This window comes from Colossoma macropomum, unplaced genomic scaffold (assembly GCF_904425465.1).
Source record: "Colossoma macropomum unplaced genomic scaffold, Colossoma_macropomum, whole genome shotgun sequence".
Classification (NCBI taxonomy): Eukaryota; Metazoa; Chordata; class Actinopteri; order Characiformes; family Serrasalmidae; genus Colossoma; species Colossoma macropomum.
Window position 1 is genome coordinate 981,451 of NW_023494786.1, and position 26,614 is coordinate 1,008,064.

At 39.1% G+C, this 26,614-nt stretch overlaps 1 protein-coding gene across 1 annotated transcript in view; it reads right to left on the minus strand.

Annotated features, from left to right (window-relative positions):
- The window catches only part of fat3a (FAT atypical cadherin 3a), a 224,554-nt gene that overhangs the window by 22,223 nt on the left and 175,717 nt on the right, over positions 1-26,614 (minus strand). The window contains exons 16-30 of the mRNA XM_036557265.1: positions 25,218-25,414; positions 24,120-24,273; positions 23,353-23,586; positions 22,746-23,135; positions 18,685-18,899; positions 17,753-17,890; positions 15,644-15,787; positions 13,171-13,368; positions 11,410-11,634; positions 10,055-10,414; positions 9,303-9,525; positions 8,397-8,531; positions 7,073-7,230; positions 5,665-6,136; positions 1,870-2,023 (exon numbers count right to left, since the gene is read on the minus strand). Of these exons, the coding sequence (XP_036413158.1) occupies positions 1,870-2,023; positions 5,665-6,136; positions 7,073-7,230; positions 8,397-8,531; positions 9,303-9,525; positions 10,055-10,414; positions 11,410-11,634; positions 13,171-13,368; positions 15,644-15,787; positions 17,753-17,890; positions 18,685-18,899; positions 22,746-23,135; positions 23,353-23,586; positions 24,120-24,273; positions 25,218-25,414 (3,397 nt within the window). The remainder of the gene's footprint in view (positions 1-1,869; positions 2,024-5,664; positions 6,137-7,072; positions 7,231-8,396; positions 8,532-9,302; positions 9,526-10,054; positions 10,415-11,409; positions 11,635-13,170; positions 13,369-15,643; positions 15,788-17,752; positions 17,891-18,684; positions 18,900-22,745; positions 23,136-23,352; positions 23,587-24,119; positions 24,274-25,217; positions 25,415-26,614) is intronic.

Sequence of the window (26,614 nt, forward strand, 5' to 3'; positions counted from 1 at the left end):
TGTGTGTGTGCGTGCTTTAATTAAGTTGTGCTAAGAGTGTGTGTGTCACAGATAGAAGGGATGGGTGACTAAATATAATGTAAGCGAAAGTTCGGCCTGTGAAAAATAGTGTTTTAAGTTTTGTGTGTGTGTGTGTGTGTGAGAGTGTGTGTGTGTGTGTGTGTGTGTGTGTGTGTGTGTGTGTGTGTGTGTGTCAGTGAGCGAGTGTTAAATGTCCAAATAAAAGCGCAGTTCCTCTGGTTAGTAATGAAGTGCATTAGCATAGCCCAGGAGAGACTGCAGCGGTGTAATCTTCCTCTGACCAGAGAGAGAGAGAGAGAGAGAGAGAGAGAGAGAGAGAGCAGAAACTTTGAGCAGAAAGAATGAACGCTTCCTGTGGTGAAAAAAAAAACAGATAAATGCTGCCCTCTGCTGTTGACAGACAGCACTGCAGTAAAACTGACCGAAGGATGGAACACTAACTGTCCACTTTATTAAAAACACCCACCTTGTGTTTCCACTCACCGGCCACTTTATTAGAAACACCCACCTTGTGCTTCCACTCACTGTCCACTTTATTAAAAACACCCACCTTGTGTTTCCACTCACCGGCCACTTTATTAGAAACACCCACCTTGTGCTTCCACTCACTGGCCACTTTATTAGAAACACCCACCTTGTGCTTCCACTAACTGGCCACTTTATTAGAAACACTAACCTTATACAGATGTTTATATAACCCATTCATCACTGGTCAGTTTCTGACCACAGGACTGCTGTGCTCCAGATATTATTTAGGAGGTGGACCTGATGATGAATGAGGTACAGCAAGGCTGATAAACATATCCAGCCAATATCAGCTCTGAGGTCAGAAACTGACCACTGATGAAGGACTAGCACAAACTGTACATCAGCAGATGGGCTACAGATGGAGCTACAAGGCAGGGGTTTCTGATAAAGTGGCCGGTGCTACTGCAGTTAGTTTGTAATTCACAAAGTTTGAATATAATCCTGCTTACAGTGTAATATGGGAAGTGTTTTCAGTCCGCCGGGCTCCTTATCGGAAAATTAAATCTAAAACAGGGTCTGAAATGCAAATGACCCTCGACAGATTGCTGGACCTTCTGGATAACAATCAGAAGTGTCACCGAGAACAAAAGGAAAAAGCAGCTTTTGGCACTTTTTGGGGAAAAACGAACTTTTCTGAAAGTTTTTAATAAATCAGCTACTTTTTCTGTTGGTTTGCAATAACTTAACATATTAAACAGGAGCTGATTGGATCTTTTTATCATTAAAAAAAAACGGCAAAAACTTCAGGAACACCTGCCAAACGTCCTACACCGGGAACAAAGCCAAAGCCACACACTGTATCCCCTCGTCCTTCACTCTTTACCAAGGAACACTTGAAGAACCTCTTTTCCTCAGAGTCACTGCTGGACTGAGAACCGAAAACATCCCCTCCTGTGGGCAGCGTCCTGTGACCACTGATGAAGGACGAGAGGATGACCAACACAAACTGCGCAGCAGCAGATGAGCTATCGTCTCTGACTTTACATCTACAAGGTGGACTGACAAGGTAGGAGTGTCTAATAGAGTGGACAGTGAGTGGACACAGTGTTTAAAAACTCCAGCAGCACTGCTGTGTCTGATCCACTCAGACCAGCACAACACACACTAACACACCACCACCACCACGTCAGTGTTACTGCAGTGCTGAGAATGATCCACCACCCAAATAGTACCTGCTCTGTGAGGGTCCATGGGGGTCCTGACCACTGAAGAACAGGGTGCAGAGAAACAGATGGACTACAGTCTGTAACTGTAGAACTACAAAGTGGACCTGTATGGTCAGTGGAGCTGATACAGTGGTGTGTGTGTGTGTGTACTGACGTGATTCCAGTGTATCCCCTCTTGCAGCTGCAGATGAAGGCGTTCCCGATGGGTTTACACACGCCGCCGTTCTGGCAGGGGTTCGGCACACACACGCTGATCTCGGTCTCACAGCGCCCCCCGGTGTGCAGTGCACTGCAGCTACAGGAGAAACCTGAATAAAACAAACAGAGATTCACGGTATGTTACGTTTACACTGTTTGCATCATTCAGTTCTACTCATAACTAAAAAATCTGGATTATATTCATACTGTACACATTCATTATTTACACGTCGTTTTTCTAAGTGATTTTATTTACGTATTCATTTCAGCTCTGCATAATGATTCTAACTTAACTGTAAAAGAAAGCAGTCTATAAATGTACTTTACAAACTTTACACTTTTCATGTTTCGAGTCAGATTGCATGAGATTGCTACGAGTCAGATTGCAGTAGAGGTTGGCAATATGGCAAAAATGTAATATCACGATACTGAAATATATTCAATTTTACGATACGCAACTTTATAGCTGGAACAGAGAAAAAGAGTCGGCTGTGCTACATTTAAAACATACAATCAAAAACTGTTAACACTGATTTTAATTCGGTATTGTAGTACGTACCAATGATATCTAAGGAACTAAGGAGGTGAAAACATCTTAAATCTATTCAATTTATCTAACATTTCTCTTTTTGAGTTTGTTATGAAAATATTATAACATTTTTAACTTGTTTTAAGTCATTTCATCCAGTTAAAGCGTCATTTCTCTGACAGATAATTTTAATTGTTTCAAATGTTAAATTTTGATGCTCATGTAAAATACATTTATTCCAAGAAATAATGCTTGAAACGAGCAAAATCATCTTCACTTAGTTACTGCACTGTAAAAAATGATATATTGGCAAGTTTTAAATACAGTTGATACATAATATTTCTCATTTTAAGATTATTTAATGCATTTTTAAACAATGTTTACTTGTTTTAAGTGATTTTAGTAAGAAATGATCCCAGTATATTGGCAGATAATTGTGCTTTTTGTAAGAAATATGCCTAAAACAAGCCAACTTATCTGCCAACAGAGTGAAATGACTAAACTTAACTTACTAAAATCACTTAAAACAAGTAAAAATGCCTAAAAGTAAGTTAAATAATCTTGCAATGAGCCTACAACAGTCTTAAAATGAGAGACTGCTGTCCATTTTCTCACATAACTTTTATATAACTATGAAATAACTTTTCGTGAGCGGAGCATAAACAGGTCAATTGTGCGACTAGTTTTAAAAAGACACGCTAACAGCTACTAAGTCAGCGTTCAGTATCAGTGACTGAGGAGTTGATCAGGTGAGTTATTAGAGCTGTTTGTCTCCTGCAGAACAAACGGAGTAAAAGTAAAACCCCAATTATTCACAGTGCAAGATTAACGAGGAGAGATGAGCTCAGAGACGCAGCATTAATTCACACATTAATCACACACAAACGCACACATTAACACTTTTAGGTCAACCTAGAGTCCCGAGTCAAGATATTTTCAAAAGTACTACTGAACTTAATTTAAACAATCTTTATATTAAAAGATAAATTTTGATGATTTTTTGAGAATGTTGGGTGCACAGGATTAAAATAAAAACGAACTCAGCATGAAAATGAGCTCAGCCAATTAAAAACAAGTGGTAATTTGAACTGAATTTAAACAAAAACAGAAACCAAAAGTTGTACAACGTTTACAGAAATGACAGCAAAATGATGGTGAATGTACAAAGCTGAAGTTGACTTTTTTCGCCAGCAGCTTCTTCCGTGGATTTTCCATTCCACCTTAAATGGTGCAGCAGTTACAATCCAGTGCCTGACTGCTGCACCATTTAAGGTGGAACGACAAATTCCAATACAAAGCAGGCGGATAAAAAGTCAACTTCAGCCTCGTGGTGAATGTTTTGCTTGTTTTACCTGCAGAAGCTGTTAAAATCGGTCAAACAGAGATGCAGTGTTTCTTTAGTTTTGCTATCATGACGAAAATGACTGGTAAGTTTCTCTAGTAAGAAAGTAAGGGCTAAAAAAAAGGAGGCAAGAAAGTCAACATTTGCTACCAAAGTCCGTATATACCAACTTTACTCTGTTTGACCAAGTAGAATTTCGAGATATAAACATTAATACGGTGATTTTTTTTTTGTAAATCAGGCTGTAAAGAGACTACTGTCCTATCATGTACATCACCACCTGTTTTTAGCTTCAGTGCTCAGTGTTAGCAGCACTGCTCAGTTTCTCTTTGCTCAGTACTCAGTGCATAACATATTATTTTGCATAAAACGGCTTTGTTTGAAATTGTTCGTCGACTGAGCTGTCTGTAAAGGCTGTGTTTTGTAAAGTGTGAGTATGAAACTATGAAACATGCAGCTGCTTACAAGTGCTGCTCTGACAAAACTCATTTCCACTGTAGCGCTACTCAATCCAAGCTAACAAATCAGCTAGACTTTAATGATTTAACTGTTAAGGTATATTGCACTCATTTACACTAACAACTACTTCATTCTAAGTAGGTTACTCAGGAGTAACAAGTGGCAGTAAGTTACTCAGACTCGGTATTGGTGAGTACTAAACGTATGTACTCATACTCGTCTGAAAAAAATGGTATAGATGCATCTCAACAAGCTTGACCAAGGGTACCCAAACTTTTGCACACAAGTGTATATAGGTTGAAAACTGGGGACTCTGATTTTTTTGTCCCCGGTTGTCTGGAGGTCCCCAGTTTGCAGGTGTGTATTCTGACATTTGTCCCCAAAATGTGGCCAAAGTCAACTCAGGCAAACATAAAGACACACACACACACACACACACACACACACACACATTCAGAACAGAAGACGTGGTGTGTGTTAATTATGAGGTGAACAGGGCTCAGCTGTACAGTAATTACAGCAGAATAAGAGTATAATCACATCCATTGACGACGAGCGTGGATTAATTATGCAATAAGTATGAAGGCGTCCTCAGGAGACGGGCTTCATGAGGACACAGAGACTTGCGTACTCACTCAAGGGATGCACCGATATTAATATTTATACAGAATATCATATCCAGCAAATGCCCTGACTGATGCTGTGGGTGCAGGACAAGGTGTTAATTTAACACACATTTAAGCGTTTTTAATTTATGACTAACTATAAATATACATACTATGACATTATAAAGTCTTGCATGTATATAAATTTTGCAGCAGATATAAGGTTTTATTATTGTTTTAATTCATATATTGATAACCTTACCAAGTACTGATTAACTCAGTATTAGTGATAACAGAATCATGGTGTAATTTTATATTAATTATTGACTGTATTTCATGCACTTCTGTTGAAAACGTTCACTGCATTCTACATTTGAAAACCGTCTTTTACAGATTTTGCCTAGTTTTTGTCATTTTTTAACACTGAAAACATAAAGGAGAAGTTATTTTTGTGAATGTATGAATTGGAAACAAAAATGTAAATATATTAAATCTATTAAATGTATTTTTTTTCCTATCAAAACAAACATTCATTGTGTAACTAACCATGTAATCATGCAATTAAATTACATAAAATTACATTACATACATAAATTACATTAAATTAATTAATTAATTACATTTTTATAGCATTCTGCTAATTTTTTGAAACCTGTGAAGTTGCTAACATGGACTAACATTTAGAATCCTTTAGCGCATTTACCAAAATTATTTTTATATTATTGAAAACACTGATTCCAAATATTTAATATTTTATTTAATTTTTAATTTTGGAAAACAGTAAATGCAGAAAAAATGAAAACCTAAAACACCCACCTCCAGAGGGCAGGCTGACACAGGTGGCGCCGTTAAGGCAGGGCTGGTTGGCGCAGGCATCCGGGTACAGGACGCACCCCAGTTTGAGCTCGGACAGCCCCACCACCTCGGCATAGCGGCTGCGCTTGTTCTGCAGCGGGAGCTCATTATCGTTCAGAATGATGGAGTCCAGGCAGCCCTGGAACCCGTTACTGACCCGTGGGGCCTTCCGCTCGGTCAGCCCGCGGGTGTCTGGCGGCAGTACCTGAGCCCCGAAATACAGTGACCAATCGGAACCCGGTGGACGGAACCTGGGCGGAGCCTGGCGCCGCAGCACCGAGCCGTCATCCAGAGACAGGCTGCTGAAGTTCCCACCCAGCTCCAGGGTCACTTGGTGCCAGTTCCCGTCATTTATGGGCCAGCTGGAGATGCCCAGCACTCCGGGACCACCTTTATCACAGTCTAGCTGGAACCAGAGACGGCCATCTTCAATCTGTCAATCAAACACAGAAGGAGGTGGAGCTCAGAGAAAATGAGATTTCCTTAGATTAGATTAGATTAGATTAGATTGAGTTTGTTGTCCATTTGCCTTTTAATTTTTCTTATATACACATACAGAATAGTCAAATCAGTACATTACAGGGAGGGAGTGTGCATGTGGGGACTTTCTTGGAGTTTTGTAAGTGTTTTTAAAAAATCATGTGCTTTTTACATAAAATATGAAATGTTCCTCAACTTTTGTTCAGGCCACATTTTATATATATATATATTTTTTTTTCCCAATATGCACAGAATAAAATGTATAGAAGTTTGTTCTATGTAGAGGATGTATTAATGTATTCTACTTTAAAAATCTGTAAAAGAGAAAGAAATTTGACCCCTAACTTTTTATTGCCCAAACATTTTTTTATTCATTACTTATACATTTTAAATATTATAATTTAAATGTTAAAAGTATAATTTATTATAAGATTAATTAATAAAAATAAAAATTAGCCCTGATGCATTGTGGGGACAATAGATAGTTATTTATCAATAAATAATAAACTGTTATTATATTTGTCTAAATATTTTCAAACTGCCAAAACATTTTGCAGATGCAGAAGTTTCAGAACTTTCCAACTTACAGCTGCATAGAGCTAGCATTATATGAAAATTTAGGAACTGCAACAAAACTGGTTATATATTTCTGGTTGAAACTTTTGAGTGGTAGCGTAAACGTGACCTACGCTGTTAAAATTTTGAAACAGAATAATAGTAGCATAACGGAATAAGAAAGAACGACTCAGCGTTTTTTTCACATCAGTGTTTTTGTTATAGATGTTTTAACGTCTTAAAGACGTCACTCGGTGCTTTGGCCCCGTCATTGCCACAGAACTCAACTACACTGACAGGTGCTGCTGTTGTGGTTGTTGTTATAAGGTGTTACCTTAAGCACGGTGCACGGCTCCGGCCGAGTGTACATGATGATGCCTTTACTCTGCAGCGTTCTGATCCGGAGCTGCAGCTTCATCTCTTCTCTCCTCCCTCCGTCGATTATACGGTACTTTATGTAGCTGTTCCCGGAGAAACTCAGAGACGTGTGGCCTACAGCGCAAACACAAACAGGACGCACACACAGCAGGAATGAGCTGAAAAAGAATGTTCAATTCTATTAAAACAGATCCTCAACATCAAGCAGGCGTTCTGGGGGGGAAATGTTTCCCAAAATAAGCCCAGCATCAACTTATAGGTGTGACACGGCAGGATTTTTGACTCAGCGGTGCTCGGCCAGGCCCACAGCTTTAACATCACGTTCACCTTCTTCCTGCAAACCTGCAAAAGTAGCACTCTGCTGCCCTCTGCTGGACAACAGCAGCTCCTAACACTTACAAGAGCATCTTTCACCCGTGTTTAACTCGGTGGTGTTTCACAAAGCAGGATTTACAGCCAGACAGCTTCATCCTAAAGGCAGATCTCTCACATTACAGCTTAACCACTGTCAGGGACCAGAGTGCACAGCGAATGCTGGTGGTGCTGAAATAATGTATGCATAATATACCTGACATTAACAAATATTTGCCTTTTTTCCATTTGAACTTTTTTGATACTTTAACTTGCACATCAGACACACATCTTCACTCTGCTCTCTCGCTCTTGACAAAGCTTATGCAAATGAGCTGACTGGCGACCAATCAGATTGCTGATATGTGGTGCTGTAACTGACTGTGTTACGTCCACAGTCATGCAGTGAGATTCAGTACCAGAATGCACATCAAACGGCTGATAAAATGTTATTATTATATAATGAAGATTGTTTTTTAAGAAGTTTAGAAACAGTATTAGGCTGCTCTGGGGTTCAGATCTGGCCTCTATCTCTGCACACACTTCCTCTTTAAACCTCAGCCTGCATGTGGGTGAGATTTGCACCCCCCAGAGTGGCCGGCTGTTGTCGCGGGAAGCGATTCGGTCCACTGTGATGAAAATACAGTGTTAACTTTAAAATTTAAAACCATAAATAAAAATGGAAAAATACGAACTTCTCTCTAAAGCAAGTCTGCAAGTCTTTGCTACACACACATTTTTAAAAAGTTCAGCTCCGTATTACTATTATAGAATTTAACATAACTATTTTAGCAATTATTTTAGCAGACGCAGTCCTGAAATCAGGGGGGTGCTGCTAATATTGGCAACCTGTGGGTTTATCGATATCAGCAAAAACGATGTCTGAAACCCTCACACACACACACACACACACACACACACACACACACCTGCACACTCTCCGAGTTTCCCCGGCGGACACTGACAGGCGTACGGTCCTCTGTTACTGTCCGTCTTCACACACTGCATATCACCTGGACACGCCATGTCCTCACACACCTCAGACACAGCAGAACAACTACCGTCTGAGAGAGAAAGAGAGATAGAGAGAGAGAAAGAGAGAAAAATAAGAGGGGAGAGAGACATAGAGACATAGATAGAGAGAGAGAGAGATGCAAAAAGTGAATAAAATAAATAAACATTATATTTCTGTGAGTTCTATATAATATATATCATATATTGATATTTTAAGATCAACATTCTCCAATAAAACTAACACTAATAAAAATGATGCGTGTGTTTGTGTGTATATATGTGAGTGTTTATGTGTGTGTATATATCTGTGTGTGTGTATTTTTGTGTGTGTGTATTTTTGTAAGTGTGTGAGTGTATATATCTGTATGTGTGTGTGTATGTGTGTGTGTATATCTGCATGTGTGTGTGTGTGTATCTGTATGTGGGTGTGTGTGTAAGTATATGTGTTTGTGTATAGGTATGAAGGTGTGTGTATGTATGTGTGTATATGTGTGTGTGTGTATATATGTATGTAGGTGTGTGTATGTGTGAGTGTGTGTATGTGTGTGTGTGTAGGTGTGTGTGTGTTTGTGTGCGTGAGTGTGTGTATATATATCTGTATGTGTATATGAGCGTGTGTGTATGTGTTGTGTGTATATATATGTGTGTGTGTGTGTGTGTGTGTGTGTTTTTGTGTGTGTGTGTATATAACTATGTGTGTGTGTGTGTGTGTGTGTGTGTGTATGTGTGTTGTGTGTATATGTGCGTGTGTGTGTTTTTGTAAGTGTGTGTGTATATAACTGTATGTGTGAGTGTGTGTGTATGTGTGTGTGTGTACTGACCGCTGCACACACAGCGAGTGCTCCTGTGGAAGCGCGGGGAGACGAAGCTGGTCTTGGTGGAGCTGTACGTGAGCAGTGAGTGGGAGTCGAGGGTGATGCTCTGCTCACACTGAGCCTCTCTGCAGTCCAGCCCCGAGCAGTTCTTATCCAGCACCGCCGACACGCGCAGTACAGAGTCCAGCTGCCTGCGCGCAGAGCTCAGCTTCTGACTCACAAACGCCGCCTGGTGGTGGACAGCAGGAACTCATATCACAGCACTCTCCGGTCAAACAGTGACAATATATCAGTCAATGAAGAATTAGCAGGATTTCTCAGTTTAGCCAGATAACTTTAGCCCAAAGTCAAGCCTGACCAACAGGAGACGAGCTGAGGTACATTCTTATTGGACAGTCCTCAGGTCTGGGCTTCAGTTAGCTAACTGAGAAATCCTGCAGGACCCACAGGTGTACATGAACAAATGTCATAACATACTAATATTTATTGATTTTAAACAAACAAATTAATTAATAAACTATCATATATATTGTAACGTTATTATATACTGACACACAATGTTATGATATATATTATCATGACTGCTTATAAATGAAAATGATGCGTGGCCACGACTTAGTAAAGCATGGGAACGAGATCCTAATTCACGGCCTGACTTAGTAATGAATGAAACGGAAAAATGATTTCCACTGAAATGAATGTAAATTGGGCTTGGAATGTGACCGGGCCTTTACAGCGACACACCTCCCACCCCGTACCTTATAGTACCCGCCTCCGTCGGGCGTCTCCACGGCGACCAACAGGTCCAGCTGACCCGTGGCCTCCACAGGCTGGACGCTGAGCACCCGCAGGGCCTCGGGGCGAGATGGGGGCGTCGCCATGGCGACAGCGATGGCGCGGCGGACGGCGGGCAGGTGTCGGTGGACGAAGTCGTGCGGGTCGACGCGGTCGAAGCGGACGGTGACGGCCTCACGCAGCATCGCCGGCGACGCCTCGGAGACCTCCACACTGACCGGGACGCTGACCAAGAAACGACCGTCGGACACCGTCGCGTTCAGAGAGTAACGGCCGGCGTCCAGACCGCTCAGAGCGATTATCCGGCCGTCACGGGGGCTAACCTGGAGAGAGAGAGGGAGAGAGAGAGAGAGAGAGAGAGCAGCATGGTTGGAATCATCACACTCTTGGTCATTAAAGGGCCCATATTCTACATTTTCATCACCATCTTGGTCATTAAAGGGCCAGCATTCTACATTTTCATCACCATCTTGGTCACTAAAGGGCCAGTATTCTACATTTTCATCACCATCTTGGTCACTAAAGGGTCCATATTCTACATTTTCATCACAATCTTGGTCATTAAAGGGCCCATATTCTACATTTTCATCACCATCTTGGTCACTAAAGGGCCGGTATTCTTCATTTTCATCAGAATCTTGGTCATTAAAGGGCCCATATTCTACATTTTTCTATTTTATTTTTTTCTATTTTTATTTTTTATTTTGATGTATGTTCTAAGTTTTGATTGGCTGCCCTGAAATAATGAAATAAGGTCTGATAAAAAAGCAGACAGTGCCAAAACATTCTTTTTAACTTCACCGTGAACGAGCGAGGCTAAACTACTCTAGGCCGGGTAGAAAGCTGTATGTAAATGCATTGGCTTTTGTGACATCACAAAAACTATGAATTCAAAACTTTCAAAAGTGGACTGCGTGGGCTGGGGAGCGAACGGTACATTTTACGATGTTGAGAATGTGTGTACTACATCAAACCTTGTTTAAAAAAAAAAGTGAAGACTCAGTTTTCCATGATATGGGCCCTTTAATATTCTCTAATAGACTAGATTATGTGGTTTACGATACTGTATGATACACTGTTACCTATAAACATGGACTAAAGTACTTTAGCATAAAGCTAAAAACAGTAGCAGCCTGAATTGTGCCCATACTTCTAATTTAAGCATGCAAGTTAGCATAATGCTAATAGGTAGAGCATAAGCTTTCATTAGTTGTTAGCATTAGCCTTGTAGCTCCACTGCAGAATTAAAGAAGCACCCCAAACATGTCTTGATTGACTACTGGGGGGGATACTGTTTGAACTATCGCTTTAAAGCCACCTTAAAGAGGCTGTTCTGCTGGTGCGTGTGTCCGTAGGTCAGGATGTCGAAGGTGTCCTGGTCAGTCGCGTGGATCTGGCCGATCACGCCGCCCGGGAACTCGTCCTCCATGGTGATGATGTGGACGTGTAGCGGAGACACCACGGGCCTGTGGACGCTCTCCTCTATCACACGCACGCTCACCACAGCTGTGGAGGACAGGGGGGGCCGGCCGGAGTCTCGCGCCTAAAGGAGGGGCAGACAGGGGGGTCAGGAATAAAATAAACCACTCAATAAATGTCAACTTTTTCCACTGCTGCCCAATAAACTCCAGCCAAGTGCGGCTCAGTGGTCAGAAACTGATCGCCCATGAAGGATGGCTAACACAAACTGGCCTACAGTCTCCGGCCTATGCAAGGCCTAGGGGTTTCCGATAAAGTGGCCAGGGACTGTAATGTTATTCATTTCTAAGTAAACAGAGTCGTTCAGAGTGGTTTGGTGTGAAACGCTCTGTTCTAGAGAAACTTACAGTCAGAACTGTTCACAGTGGTGGTGATAGGAACCAGACGTCCACCTCTAAAAGCTCCCTCACAGAAAGTTACTACAGTAAATGGTTATGAATTCACTGCCTGATGACTGAGACACTGTTTTAGGATAGTTTTGAGAAGAATTTTAAAGGCCTAAAGTGTATTTTTAAGATCCATAAATTACTCTAAAATGCAGCATTTTTTCACAAAAGGAACTTATTTACATCCGAACCATTTAATTATGAGGAAATTTAGAAAAAAATGTGGGAGAAAAATGCAAATATTAATAACAAATATGTTTTGTACTGAGATTATTTGTTGACTTATGTCACAAAGGTCCTTATGTCCTTTTTCTGCCTAATTATCATAATCATCATGTTTATCATCAACAATGTAGTTAGCTAAAATATTTACAGCAACATGCAAATCAGATTTTGTAATAAGCAGCAAAATTAAATCTCTATAATTAATATAATATAATATATATATAGTCAGAGCTGAAACACATTTGGGACTTTTAACTGATCTTGGACTTTTGGAGTTTAAAATCCTTTAGCTTTGAGTGACTCTAAACCTTAATTATGTTTAATTTTATTAAAACTAATGACAAAAGTGACATTTTTGTCACTACTGAAACAATCAAAACTCTACCCAAACTTTACCAAATGTTTCAGTAGTGACTGTTTCAGTAGTGACTGTTTCGGTGGTGACAATTTTAGCTCATTTTGAGCTCAAAAACTCAGCTGGTACATGACCAGCAAACACAGCTTTGAACAGCTGTTCACACAGAAAATCATCATATTTTACATTAAAAGACTAAAAAGTTCAGAATATCTGTGTTTCAGTAGTGACATTTCTTAATGTTCCACACTGATTTTCAGACTTTGGGACACATTTACTTCAAAACTATGTGATCTAACTGCTCACCATGTGGCCATGAGGGACAGGGACGCAGCCTCACTCCCTGCTCTAAAATATAGGGGCGTGGCTAAATGAGGCTCCGCCTACATACAAAAACTCTGTGTTTCGGTAGTGACATGAAAACATGGGACAGCATTTTAACTGAGTAGAATGGTCCAATACCACGCGAGTTCAAATTTAAGACAACTAAATACTTATTAGGGCTTTTAATTTGTAAACTGTCATTTCAAATTAAGAACGACCAGCAGACACCCTGTCTTTTCAGTGAGGGAACAAAAAAACAAAAAAACAAAAAAAACAGAACAATGAAACAAAGTGATGGTTTGGCTCTCACCTCCACCTGAATGGTGTACTCAGTGCCCTCTGACCTGCGGAACATCTGATTGGATGTTAAAAGCCCCTCCCTGTCCATCTTAAACCACCCCCCCTCGTTTCCCGACAGGATGCGGAAGTGAAAGGGCGGGCCGTTGTGGGTGGCGTCGTTGTCGATGACTGACAGCTGCAGGATGCTCGTCCCAATTGGCTTATTCTCCTGTCAATCAAAAAGATGAACAAATATAGTACTGTTCAAAAAGTGATGTTAACATTCTAAATATAATTTTTTTAGAACTTCATTTTAAACAACATTTTATTAGAACATCATTAAGAATATAATTTTACCAGAACTTCATTCTGAATATAATTTTATTAGAACTTCATTCTGAATATAATTTTATTAGAACTTCATTCTAAATATAATTTTATTAGAACTTCATCCTGAATATAATTTTATTAGAACTTCATTCTGAATCTAATTTTATTAGAACTTCATCCTGAATATAATTTTATTAGAACTTCATCCTGAATATAATTTTACTAAAACTTCATTAAGAATATAATTTTATTAGAACTTCATTCTGAATATAATTTTACTAGAACTTCATCCTGAATATAATTTTATTAGAACTTCATTCTAAATATAATTTTATTAGAACTTCATCCTGAATATAATTTTATTAGAACTTCATTCTGAATATAATTTTACTAAAACTTCATTAAGAATATAATTTTATTAGAACTTCATCCTGAATATAATTTTATTAGAACTTCATTCTAAATATAATTTTATTAGAACTTCATCCTGAATATAATTTTATTAGAACTTCATTCTGAATATAATTTTACTAAAACTTCATTAAGAATATAATTTTATTAGAACTTCATTCTAAATATAATTTTATTAGAACTTCATCCTGAATATAATTTTATTAGAACTTCATTCTAAATATAATTTTATTAGAACTTCATCCTGAATATAATTTTATTAGAACTTCATTCTGAATATAATTTTACTAAAACTTCATTAAGAATATAATTTTATTAGAACTTCATTAAGAATTTAATTTTATTAGAACTTCATTCTGAATATAATTTTATTAGAACTTCATTAAGAATATAATTTTATTAGAACTTCATCCTGAATATAATTTTATTAGAACTTCATTAAGAATATAATTTTATTAGAACTTCATTAAGAATTTAATTTTATTAGAACTTCATTCTGAATATAATTTTACTAGAACTTCATTAAGAATATAATTTTATTAGAACTTCATTAAGAATTTAATTTTATTAGAACTTCACTCTGAATATAATTTTACTAGAACTTCATTAAGAATATAATTTTATTAGAACTTCATCCTGAATATAATTTTATTAGAACTTCATTCTGAATATAATTTTACTAGAACTTCATTCTAAATATAATTTTATTAGAACTTCATTCTTAATATAATTTTATTAGAACTTAATTAAGAATTTAATTTAATTAGAACTTCATTCTGAATATAATTTTTTTAGAACTTCATTCTGAATATCATTTTTTTAGAACTTCATTCTGAACATCATTTTATTAGAATTTAATTCTGAATATAATTTTACTAGAACTTCATTCTGAATATATTTTTATAGGAACTTCATTCTGAATATAATTTTATTAGAACTTCATTCTGAATATAATTTTACTAGAACTTCATTCTAAATATAATTTTATTAGAACTTCATTTTTAATATAATTTTATTAGAACTTAATTAAGAATTTAATTTAATTAGAACTTCATTCTGAATATCATTTTTTAGAACTTCATTCTGAATATCATTTTATTAGAACTTCATTCTGAACATAATTTTATTAGAATTTAATTCTGAATATAATTTTACTAGAACTTCATTCTGAATATATTTTTATAGGAACTTCATTCTGAATATAATTTAGAAGAACTTAATATTATTCAGATGTTAATATTATTAAAACTTAAAATTAATTTTGGTAAAAACTTTATTGTGGCTATCAGTTTTACTAGAACTTAATTCTGAATAATCATTTTATTAGAATCGCACACTGGATGTTAATTTTATTACAACTTCTGGACATTAATTTTGCAAGAAATTCAATAGAACTTAATTCTAGAACTTCATTTTATTAGAACTTTATTCTGAATATTAATTTTATTAATTATTGTTAGAACTTTTTCTGGATGTTAATTTTATTAGAACTTCATTCTGGATGTTCTACAGCTTTAGAATCTTCTGTTCATTATTCTAGACACATTAACATTTCTACATCTGAACATTATCTGAAATCTATGAAGAAGAGATGATGAAGATGACGATGATGATGATGAGCAGATTATGATAATTTATTCATTAATCTGCTTTTGAACTGACTCTGTATTGTTATTGAGAACAGAGACAGTTAAACCTCAGACTGAGAGATGATCTGCTGTCGACTGAGATCTGGTTTTGATTGGCTGAACTGATCACTCTACCTGTATTACTGCCGTGTGATTGGCCGGGGTGAAGGTGGGCGGGTTGTCGTTGATGTCGGCAAGATCGATGTTTACCACCACTGTGGAGGACATGGCGGGGGTCCCACTGTCCAGAGCTCGGACCACCAATGCATAACCCGCAATCTAGAGAGAGAGAGAGAGAGAGAGAGAGACAGAAACAGAGAGAGAGAGAGGGAGAGAGAGAGAGAGAGATACATATAAATGAACACACACAGTCACTCAGACATATTTCAATTAGTTCCACTATCACTAGAACAATTAACGCTGCTATAATTTATTATATTTTACTAGATTTTATTATATTTTATTACATTTTTATTATATTTCATTAGATTTTATTACCGTTCTCACTTTTTTCTTCAGCCCATTAATGTAATTTACTGCTATTCTAAACTCTCTCTCTCACTCTCTCACTCTCTCACTCATTCTCTCTTTCTCTCTCTCACTCACTCTCTCTCTCTCTCTCTCTCACTCTCTCTCTTCTCTCTCTCACTCACTCTCTCTCTCTCTCTCTCACTCATTCTCTCTCTCTCTCTCTCTCTCATCTCTCTCTCTCTCACTTATTCTCTCTCCTCTCTCTCTCTCTCTCTCTCTTTCTCATTCTCTCTCTCTCTCTCTATCTCACTCATTCTCTCTCTCTCTCTCTCACTCTCTCTGGTTGTGTCTTTCTTTTTTTCTTTCTATTCTACTGTTATTTCTTTCTTTTCTTTATTTCTTGCTTTCTTTTCTTTTCTTTCTTTCTTTCTTTCTTTCTTTCCTTTCTTTCTTTCTTTCTTTCTTTCTTTCTATCTTTCTATTCTCTCTCTCGCGCTCTCTCTCTTTCTTTCTTTCTCACTCTCTCTCCGTCCTCTATGTCTAGAAGACAGAATCAATGCTTGCATAAGAGGTTATCATTGGTCAGAGTGATTGACAGCTGCCATGGCAACAGTATCCTTAGAGACAAAGCTCCATCAGTGATGCTGAATATAGAGCAGCGACTCAATCACAGCCTAAAGCCCTCTGAGCTGCTTTCTACACGTCGAAGGAATATTAGTAAAAGTTCATTAATTTTACTATTACTATTATTATTATTATGATTATTATTATTATATAAGAAAAACTTTTTACATCAAAACATCATTTTAATTCAGCTTTTTTAAGTATCTAATGCAACCAATGCAACCTAATTTATATTTTTATTGTACATCATTTTATTCAATTATATCTTTTTATTTTATTTATTTACAATCATTTTTACCTTCAGTGTTTCTGCTTCTCTATAAATTACTGTTATTATTATTATTACGTAAACAGATCTGCTTTGATGTTGCAGTGGGAGTTTGTTTCTCTCCTTCACTGTGGGGGGATTCTGTCGCCCCCTTGTGGCAGCGATTATATAACATGCGTCTAACAGAGACAGATTTGGGTAAAACTTTCTTCACTACAAATAACACCAGTACAGCAGGTGGCAACACTCAGTCCATCCTATAAACTATAAAATCATTATATGTTTATGATTATTATTCGTAATGCACAGCAACCCAAAATATTTACAGTGTTTTTTGTTTATGGTTTACCAAAAACAGATTAATCCTCATTCTGGAAAGGAAAGTGTCTCTAATAGAGATTCATAAGTGATATATAACCTATAAATCTCTATTATAAAGTCGTTAGGCTCTGTGTAGAGCTGCTGTGAAGCTGTGCTGGGTTTATATGAAGGTCCCTCTGAGGACACTCAGCTGTAGATGGACTACCAGGGCAGCAGTACAGTATGAATATCCAGCCAGCTGGTGACCATTTGGGCCTTTTTCAGGTTTTGGTCAGTAAAAAAGTTCCATTAGTTATAATGGAATATAATTAATACACTAACACTGATTAAATATCACAATATACAATAATTCAAAGTAATATGAATTCGTTTCTCTCCACTCTGTTCGTGCCGCTGCTTTCTGTTGCCATTTTTGACCTTCGTCTGCAAGCAGAGAACTGTGGGATGTGGCTGACTTTCAGTACTCAGCCAGATGGGGGCAGTCCTGCTTTTTGTCTAGTTTCAGATACAGCAAAGGTGAGGCAGTTGCCGTGGTAACGCCCGCAGTGACCGTTGCTCACCGTTTCTCGGTCCAGCTGCTTGTTCACTTTGATCTGACCCGTGACTGGCTCGATGAAGAACTGGTTCTCGCGGTCGCCGTTGACGATGGAGTACAGGATGACGCCGTTCACCTGGCTGTCCACGTCTTCAGCTGTTACCTAGGCAACCGGATCAAGGACAAGCCATCAGATCACAGAACCGTGTCCGGAAAGTTCTAATAAAAGCAGAAAAGTGCAGTTCAAGAAGAAAATGCAGTGACAGTGCAGATGTTGCAAGGTGGTTGCTATGATATCCCAAGTGGTTGCTGGGGTTTTGCTAAGAGGTTCCTATGGTATCCCACGTGGTTGCTAGAGCGTTGCTAAAAGGCTGCTATGGTATCCCACGTGGTTGCTACAGGGTTGCTAAGAGGTTCCTATAGTATCCCAAGTGGTTGCTAGGGTGTTGCTAAGAGGTTGCTATGGTATCCCAAGTGATTGCTAGGGTGTTGCTAAGAGGTGGCTATAGTATCCCAAGTAGTTGCTAGGGTGTTGCTAAGAGGTTGCTATGATATCCAAAGTGGTTGCTAGGGTGTTGCTAAGAGGTTCCTATAGTATCCTAAGTGGTTGCTAGGGTGTTGCTAAGAGGTTCCTATGGTACCCCAGGTGGTTGCTAGGATGTTGCTGAGAGGTTGCTATGGTACCCCATGTGGTTGCTAGGGTGTTGCTGAGAGGTTGCTATGGTATCACAAGTGGTTGCTATGATGTTGCTAGGAGGTTCCTATGGTATCCCATGTGGTTACTAGGGTGTTGTTAGGTGGTTGCTTGACAGTTGCTGGCATATTTAAGTTTGTTCCCTGTAGAGGATGTGCTAACTTGTTTTCATGAACACGTTACTGTATATCATTATTTATGAAGTTAATATTGATTAAAAACAACAAACGATTGAACGTTACTGTGTATCACTTATTGGTTACCTTGACAACAGTGTCTCCGATGTTAGCGTCCTCACTGATGGCCGCGCTGTAAACGTCGCGGCTGAACATCGGCGCGTTGTCGTTGACATCCGTCAGGTTGATGTTCACCATGGTAACCGCACTGAGGGGCGGAGTCCCACCATCTCGAGCTTCGACCGTCAGGAAGTAATCTTTACAGGACTCGAAGTCCAGAGGACGGGACACGGAGATCGCTCCTACACACACACACACACACACACACACACACACACACACGCACACACACACACACATTAAAACATTCTTTGTTTGTATCTATCATTAAATCCACCTCCTTGTTTCTACACTCAGCGTCCATCTTATCAGCTCCACTGACCATGTAGTTTTACTTCATACAGTTTCAGACTGTAGTCCATCTGTTTCTCTGCACCCTGTCCTGTGGACCCCCACAGGACCCCCACAGAGCAGGTATTATTTGGGTGGCGGATCATTCTCAGCACTGCAGTAACACTGACGTGGTGGTGGTGTGTTAGTGTGTGTTGTGCTGGTCTGAGTGGATCAGACACAGCAGTGCTGCTGGAGTTTTTAAACACCTCAGTGTCGCTGCTGGACTGAGAATAGTCCACTAACCAAAAATATCCAGACAACAGCGTCCTGTAGGCAGTGTCCTGTGACCACTGATGAAGGACTAGAGGACGACCAACACAAACTGTGCAGCAGCAGATGAGCTATCGTCTCTGACTTTACATCTACAAGGTGGACTGACAAGGTAGGAGTGTCTAATAGAGTGGACAGTAAGTGGACACAGTGTTTAAAAACTCCAGCAGCACTGCTGTGTCTGATCCACTCAGACCAGCACAACACACACTAACACACCACCACCACGTCAGTGTTACTGCAGTGCTGAGAATGATCCACCACCCAAATATATATACACATATGCAAATATCTGAAAGAGTCGATAAAGAGCAGAAAGCAAATCTCCAAAATAAAAGCGCAGCGAAAAAAAAATAAAAAATTAATCACAATCTGAACATATGCAAAGTGGGACAGCACTTCTCTCCACGCACAGCAGCCTCATCATCAAAGCACGGACTCGTTTGTTTCTCATCTCTCTCTGGTGCGTCAATTCAGCTCAATTTGATACCGTTTAATTATCCATGAGCGGTAATTACTATGGCAGCAGCAACAGCCAGCAAACAAGATCGACAGCACGCTCCGAACAAACGGGAGCTGGACGTGGGGAAGTGTGCGAGCCGGAGCGAGGGAAGGAGATTAACTCCGTGAAGGAGCAGGAAGCTGCGGGCTGGAGGCAGGAGGCTGCGGTTTTAGGACACCAACAGCCTCGGGCTCTCTATCTACCTGCTTTAGCGGCTGCCACAGCTAGTGCTGAGTTGCAAATCGAAATGAAGAATGCGAGTCGGAGAGTGTGTGCGGTCCTGCGGTGGTCAAATGAGTGCGGATGTGGACGGTAAACTGCAGGCTGGATTTGGACTGGCACTGAGCAGATAGTGAGCTGTCCCTCCAGGCGGCTTTAGCTGGGACAGTCGGTGGGCTGTAATGATGTACAGAGGTGCTGCAGTCGGAGATTATATTTGACACAGAGGGCAGGAAGACAGGAGAGGAACCCACGAGTGGACAGAACTTTTATAATAGGTGCTGATGGTGCTACATCCAATTATAGCAATTATTCAGTTACAGGACGACTGGACGGTATAACTGTGTGTTGTCTGATGAAGTACAGTATTAGAATGCAATGTATTATAGTATATTATAATATTGTATCGTCTAATGCATTACAGTATAATATAGTATATTAGAGTATAATACTATAATGCAGTACAGTCTTGCATATTTCAATGCAATGTATTAGAGTATATTATAATGTGATACAGTATTTTATAGTCTAACGTAGCACAGTATAATATAGTCTCAGAGTATAATTAGAGTATAATACTATAATGCAGTACAATGCTGTATATTTGAATACAAAGTATTATAGTATATTGTAGTTCAATGCAATGTAATGTACAGTACATTATAACTAAATATAGCATTATATATGCTAAGACATTAAAGTATTATATATTTTAATGAAGTGTACTACAGTATAGTATAATGCAGTATAATACTCTATAGTCTAATGTAGTATTAAATATTTTGTAGTCTAATGCAGTATTAAGTACTGTGTAGTCTATTGCAGTATAGCACTGTATAGTCTAAGGCAGTATAGCACTATATATTTTAATGCAGTATAGCACTGTATAGTCTAATGCAGTACACTATATTTTAAAGTAGTACAGTGCAGTCTAATGCAGTATTAAGTATTGTATAATGAAATTCAGTATATTATAATACAGCCTGTAGTTTAAAGTGCAGTATAGTCTAGTCTAATGCAGTGTATATTACAGTGCAGTATAGTCGAATGCAGTGTATAGTATATTAATGCAGTATATTTTTATAATGTATAGTGTATAGTCTGTTACAGTGCTGTATATTTTAGTCTAATGCAGTATATTTTTATAATAGAATGCAGTCTGTAGTATATTACAGTGCAGTATAGTATAGTCTAATACAGTGTACAGTCTGTCACAGTGCAGTAGTCTAATGCAGTGTATTTTTCATAATACAATGCAGTCTGTTGTATATTACAGTGCAGTATAGTATAGTCTAATGCAGTGTATAGTCTGTTACAGTGCAGTATATTTTAGTCTAATGCAGTATATTTTTATAATAGAATGCAGTCTGTAGTATATTACAGTGCAGTATAGTATAGTCTAATACAGTGTACAGTCTGTCACAGTGCAGTAGTCTAATGCAGTGTATTTTTCATAATACAATGCAGTGTGTAGTATATTGCAGTGCAGTATAGTATAGTCTAATGCAGTGTATAGTATGTTACAGTGCAGTAGTCTAATGCAGTGTATTTTTATAATACAATGCAGTGTGTAGTATATTACAGTGCAGTATAGTCTAATGCAGTATATTTTTATAATACAATGCAGTGTGTGGTATATTACAGTGCAGTATAGTATAGTCTAATGCAGTGTACAGTCTGTTACAGTGCAGTATACTCTAATGCAGTGTGTAATATATTACAGTGCAGTATAGTATTGTCTAATGCAGTGTATAGTATGTTACACTGCAGTATAGTGCAGTCTAATGCAGTGCATAGAATATTACAGTGCAGTATAGTATAGTCTAATGCAGTGTATAGTCTGTTACAGTGCAGTATAGTATTGTCTATTGCAGAATAGTATTGTACAGTAAAATGCATTACAGTGAAGTCTAATACAGTATTAAGTGCTGTAAAGTCTAATGCAGTATAGCACTGTATAGTTTAATGCAGTATAGCACTGTATAATCTAATGCAGTATAGCACTATATAATTTAATGCAGTATAGCACTGTATATTCTAATGCAGTACAATATAGTATATTTTAAAGTGGTACAGTGTAGTCTAATGCAGAATATTATTTTATCATACATATTAATGTATATTATAGTATAGTACAGTGCAGTAATTGAAGTATAGAGTAGTGCAGTATAGCATTGTGTGGTGAAATGCAGTACATTACAATGCATTCTAATGCACTGTAGTATTGTATAGTTAAAAGCAGATTATTATAGCACTGTACAGTGAAATGTATTATAGCATAACACAGTCTATTCTAATGCAGTATTAAGTATTGTACAGTATGCAGTATAGTATTGTGTACTTTAATGCAGTATAGAATTGTATAGTGTGCTGCAGTATATTACAGTATAGTTTAATGCAGTGCTGAGTACTGTATACTAAAATGTACCATATAGGACCATGTCATCTAATACAGTATAGTATTATATACTCACATATTACAGAATGGTCTGACGCAGTGTAGTGTAGGTCTGTCTGATGCAGTACAGTACAGTCTAAGACGGTATTTTATAGTCTAATGCAGTAAATAACAGTCAAATGTTATATAGCATAGCACAATCTAATGTACTATATTACAGTACTGTGGCCTGTGAAGTGTATATATTATTATTTTTAAACGTTGATGATGAAATGAATCCGAAGGTGTCACATGGTCTCTCCTCACCCGTGTGGACGTCGATGGTGAAGTGGCCCTGTTGGTTTCCGGATCTGATGCTGTAGTAGATGTCGGCGTTGGTGCCGATGTCTTTGCTGGCCGCGTACACGCGCAGCACCTCTGTTGCCACAGCGATGTCCTCGGGCAGCGTGGCCAGGTAGTCGCGCCTCTCGAAGACGGGAGGGTTGTCGTTGATGTCCAGGACCGTGATGGTGAGGTTGGTGAGCGACGAGAGCCGCAGAGGGACGCCCTGGTCAGACGCTCGGACCGTGATGACGTACAAGGACTGGATCTCGCGGTCCAGCGGACGTTCCAGAACCACCACGCCCGAGGACTTATCGATGGAGAAGAACCCATCGGCAGAGTCCATCAGGGAGTAGGCGACCTTACGGCTCTCTCCTGAGAGAGAGAGAGAGAGAGAGAGAGAGAGAGAGAGAGAGGGAGAGAAAGAGAGAGAGAGAGAGAGAGAGAGAGAGTGAGTGTGTATATGTGAGTGTGTGAGTCTGAGTGTGTGTGTGTGTAAGTGTATGAACGTGTGTGTGAATGTGAGTCTGTGTATATGTGTGATTGTGTGTGTGAGTGTGTGAGCGTGTGTGTGTGTGTATGTGTGTGTTACCGAGGTCGGGGTCGATGGCCTGCAGGCGTGTGAGCAGAGCTTTAGTGGCCGTGTTTTCATAAACGCTGGCCGTATAGTGGCTCATGCTGAACTGAGGCGGGTTATCGTTCACGTCCAGCAGCGTCACGGCAACGGCAGCATCACACCAGAGACCACCACCGTCTGTGGCTCGGGCAACCAGCGAGTACAGCGCCACCTTCTCTCGATCCAGCTCCACCGCTGTCTTCAACTCTCCTACAGAGATATATACATATACATTTTAACTGGTTTGCTGCATTTATATTATATGGTAACATTTATATTTTTCCAGTAAGTTAAATTCAGCAAATAATCAGCAAAAACACATGATTTGCAGTTCCATCATATATTGTCCATTTTCTAATATGTCTTATTAATCTCCTAAGGGGACATTTAAAAGAGAAAATTCAGAAACTGCTTTTTTAAAAAATACAATTCTTAGATCTGCTTTATTTCCTGTGAGACAAACATATTAGCCCCAATTAGCATGGCGCTAACTGCAAGCCTGAATCACATTTGCCTCAACCTGTGTGGTGTTCAGTATCTCTAGCAGACTTGATTCTGTGGTTTCTGACACTGTATGACTCACTGTAATCTATAAACATGGACTGAAGCGCATTAGCATAAAGCTAAAAACAGCAGTAGCATCTTGAAGCCTGGATTTGGTGCTCGTCTTGGCTGATCGACTATATTTAATGTAGGTTTGCTTTTGTTCCTTTATAGTTCAATCTGAAAAGCACATGCGGTACCTGTGTACGGGTGAATGATGAAGTCCTCGGCTCCCTGTCCTGAGAGCGTGTACTGAATCTGTGCATTAGAACCAGCATCTGCATCTGTCGCTTTAACCCTCAGGATCAGCTTCCCAACCGGAACGTCCTCAGAGACAGAGGCTGTGTGGACCGCCTACACAACACACATACAAATATATAGGCTATATATGGCCAAAAGGATGTGGACGCCCCTCCTCATTACAAGTGTTTTAGCCCTGCTAGATCTGCTCTAGACAACTGTAAGTGCTACTATTGTTAAACATCTAGCAGCAACAATAGATTGATGGAGAATGTGTTGTAAATAGTTCTACATAGAACCTTTTTGAAAATGGTTCTATACAGCACCAAAAACAGTTGCTTGACAGCATTACAACAGCAGAACCCTTTTTAGTGCTTTAGTTTGAGTGTTTGTGGTTCTGTGTAGAACCCTCGAAGATCCATCTTTGGATGTGTACAAATGGTTAATTGTGTACAATTAACCATTTCATATCAGACCACTTTGAAAGCCATGGTTTACATCACAACCACTGAATTACGAAGGAATTCTGAGAAAGTGGTGGAATTCCCATATAATAATTGGCAGTAGTTGAATGACATAGGGTTTTTGGAATTTTGAAAAAGTGGTGGAATTCCCCTTTAATAATTGGTAGTAGTTGAATTACATAGGAATTTTGGAATTGTGAAAAAGTGGTGGAATTCCCCTTTAATAATTGGTAGTAGTTGAATTACACAGGAATTTTGGAATTTTGAAAAAGTGGCAGAATTCCCCTTTAAAAATTAGTAGTAGTAGAATTCTGTAGGAATTTTGAAAAAGTGGTGGAATTCCCCTTTAAAAATTAGTAGTTGAATTATATAGGAATTCTGAAAAAATGGTGAAACTCTCCTTTAATAATTGCTACTAGCTGAATTACGTCGGAATTTAGAATTTTGGAATTTGAAAAAGTGGTGCAATTCCCCTTTAATAACTGGTAGCAGATGAATTATGTAGGAATTTTGAATTTCGGAAATTTGGAAAAAGTGGTGGAATTTCCCTTTAATCACTGGTCGTAGTTACAGAGTAATTAATAGGTCACTCACCGGGTCACAGACAGGGCTGTTGTCATTGATGTCCATCACCAGCACCTCCACGGTTGCCGTGGCTACGTGGAGTCCGTCGGTTGCCGTGACGTTGATGAGGTAACGCTCTTGATCCTCTCTGTCTAACGGCCGTTTAACGTACAGCTTCCATTCACTCTGGACCAAACCCAGCGCAAACACCCCGCCACGATTCCCCCCTGCACACACACACACACACACACACGCACACACGCACATACATACACTGACTATTAAAATCATTATTATGCATTATTATTCTATCCATCTGAATCACCACCCAAAAAATAAAGCTATAAAGTTTCAGTAATTATCTTCATCTATAAAAAAGACTGGAAAAGTAACCCCCCCCACCACCTCACACACACACACACACACACACACCTCACACACTCCAGCATGTGTTAATAACCTCTGAGAGTCCTCCGTCCTGACAGGCTCATTAGTGTAAATTATAATAATCACACCTTTTATTTTCATTTAAATAATCAGAAGCGCAAATTAAGGTCAAACTGTAATGATCTTTAACTGTAATTCATCACAATGAAGAGAAACAACATCACCACAACTCTCAGAGAGAGAGAGAGAGAGTGGGGAGAGAGAGAGAGAGAGAGAGAGAGAGTGAACGAGTGTGAAAAATTGGCAGACAGAATGAATTAAATGAAAACAGAGTAATCAAAAACAGTCGGCTTTGATAAGAGTCCAATTACTCTGCTCTTAACTGCAGACGAGCTCAAACAGACGCTGCTCCGCCGCTCATCTACATAAACTGCACTGTTTAACTCAGCTGGAGGCTAATAGCACACAGAGCAGCTCATACACACACTGCAATACTCTCTCGCCCTCACTCTCTCTCTCTCTCTCTCTCTCCCTCCTTTCCTTCCTCACTTCTCTCTCTCTCTCCTTTCCTTCCTTACTTCTCTCTCTCTCTCTCCTTTCCTTCCTTACTTCTCTCTCTCCTTTCCTTTCTCACTATTCTCTCTCTCTCTCCCTCTTTTCCTTTCTCCTTCTCTCTCTGCTCTTTCTTTTCTAACTCTCGCTCCCTCCTTTCCCTTTCTCTCTCTCTCTCCTTCCTTTTCTTTCTCACCTCTCTCTCACTCCCTCCTTTCCTTTCTCCCTCTCTCACTCCCTCCTTTTTCTCCCTTTCTCTTGCTCACTCCTTTCTTTTCTCTCTCCCTCCTTTTCTTTCTCACTTCTCTCTCTCTCTCTCTGTAAAAGGGAGAGAGTGTATGTTAGAGTGTGTGTGTGTGTGTGTGTGTGAGAGAGTGTGTGTGTGTGAGAGAGAGAGAGTGTGTGTGTGTGAGAGAGACTATGTGTGAGAGAGAGTGTGTTTGTGAGAGAGAGTGTGTGTGTGTGTGTGTGAGAGAGAGAGAGAGAGA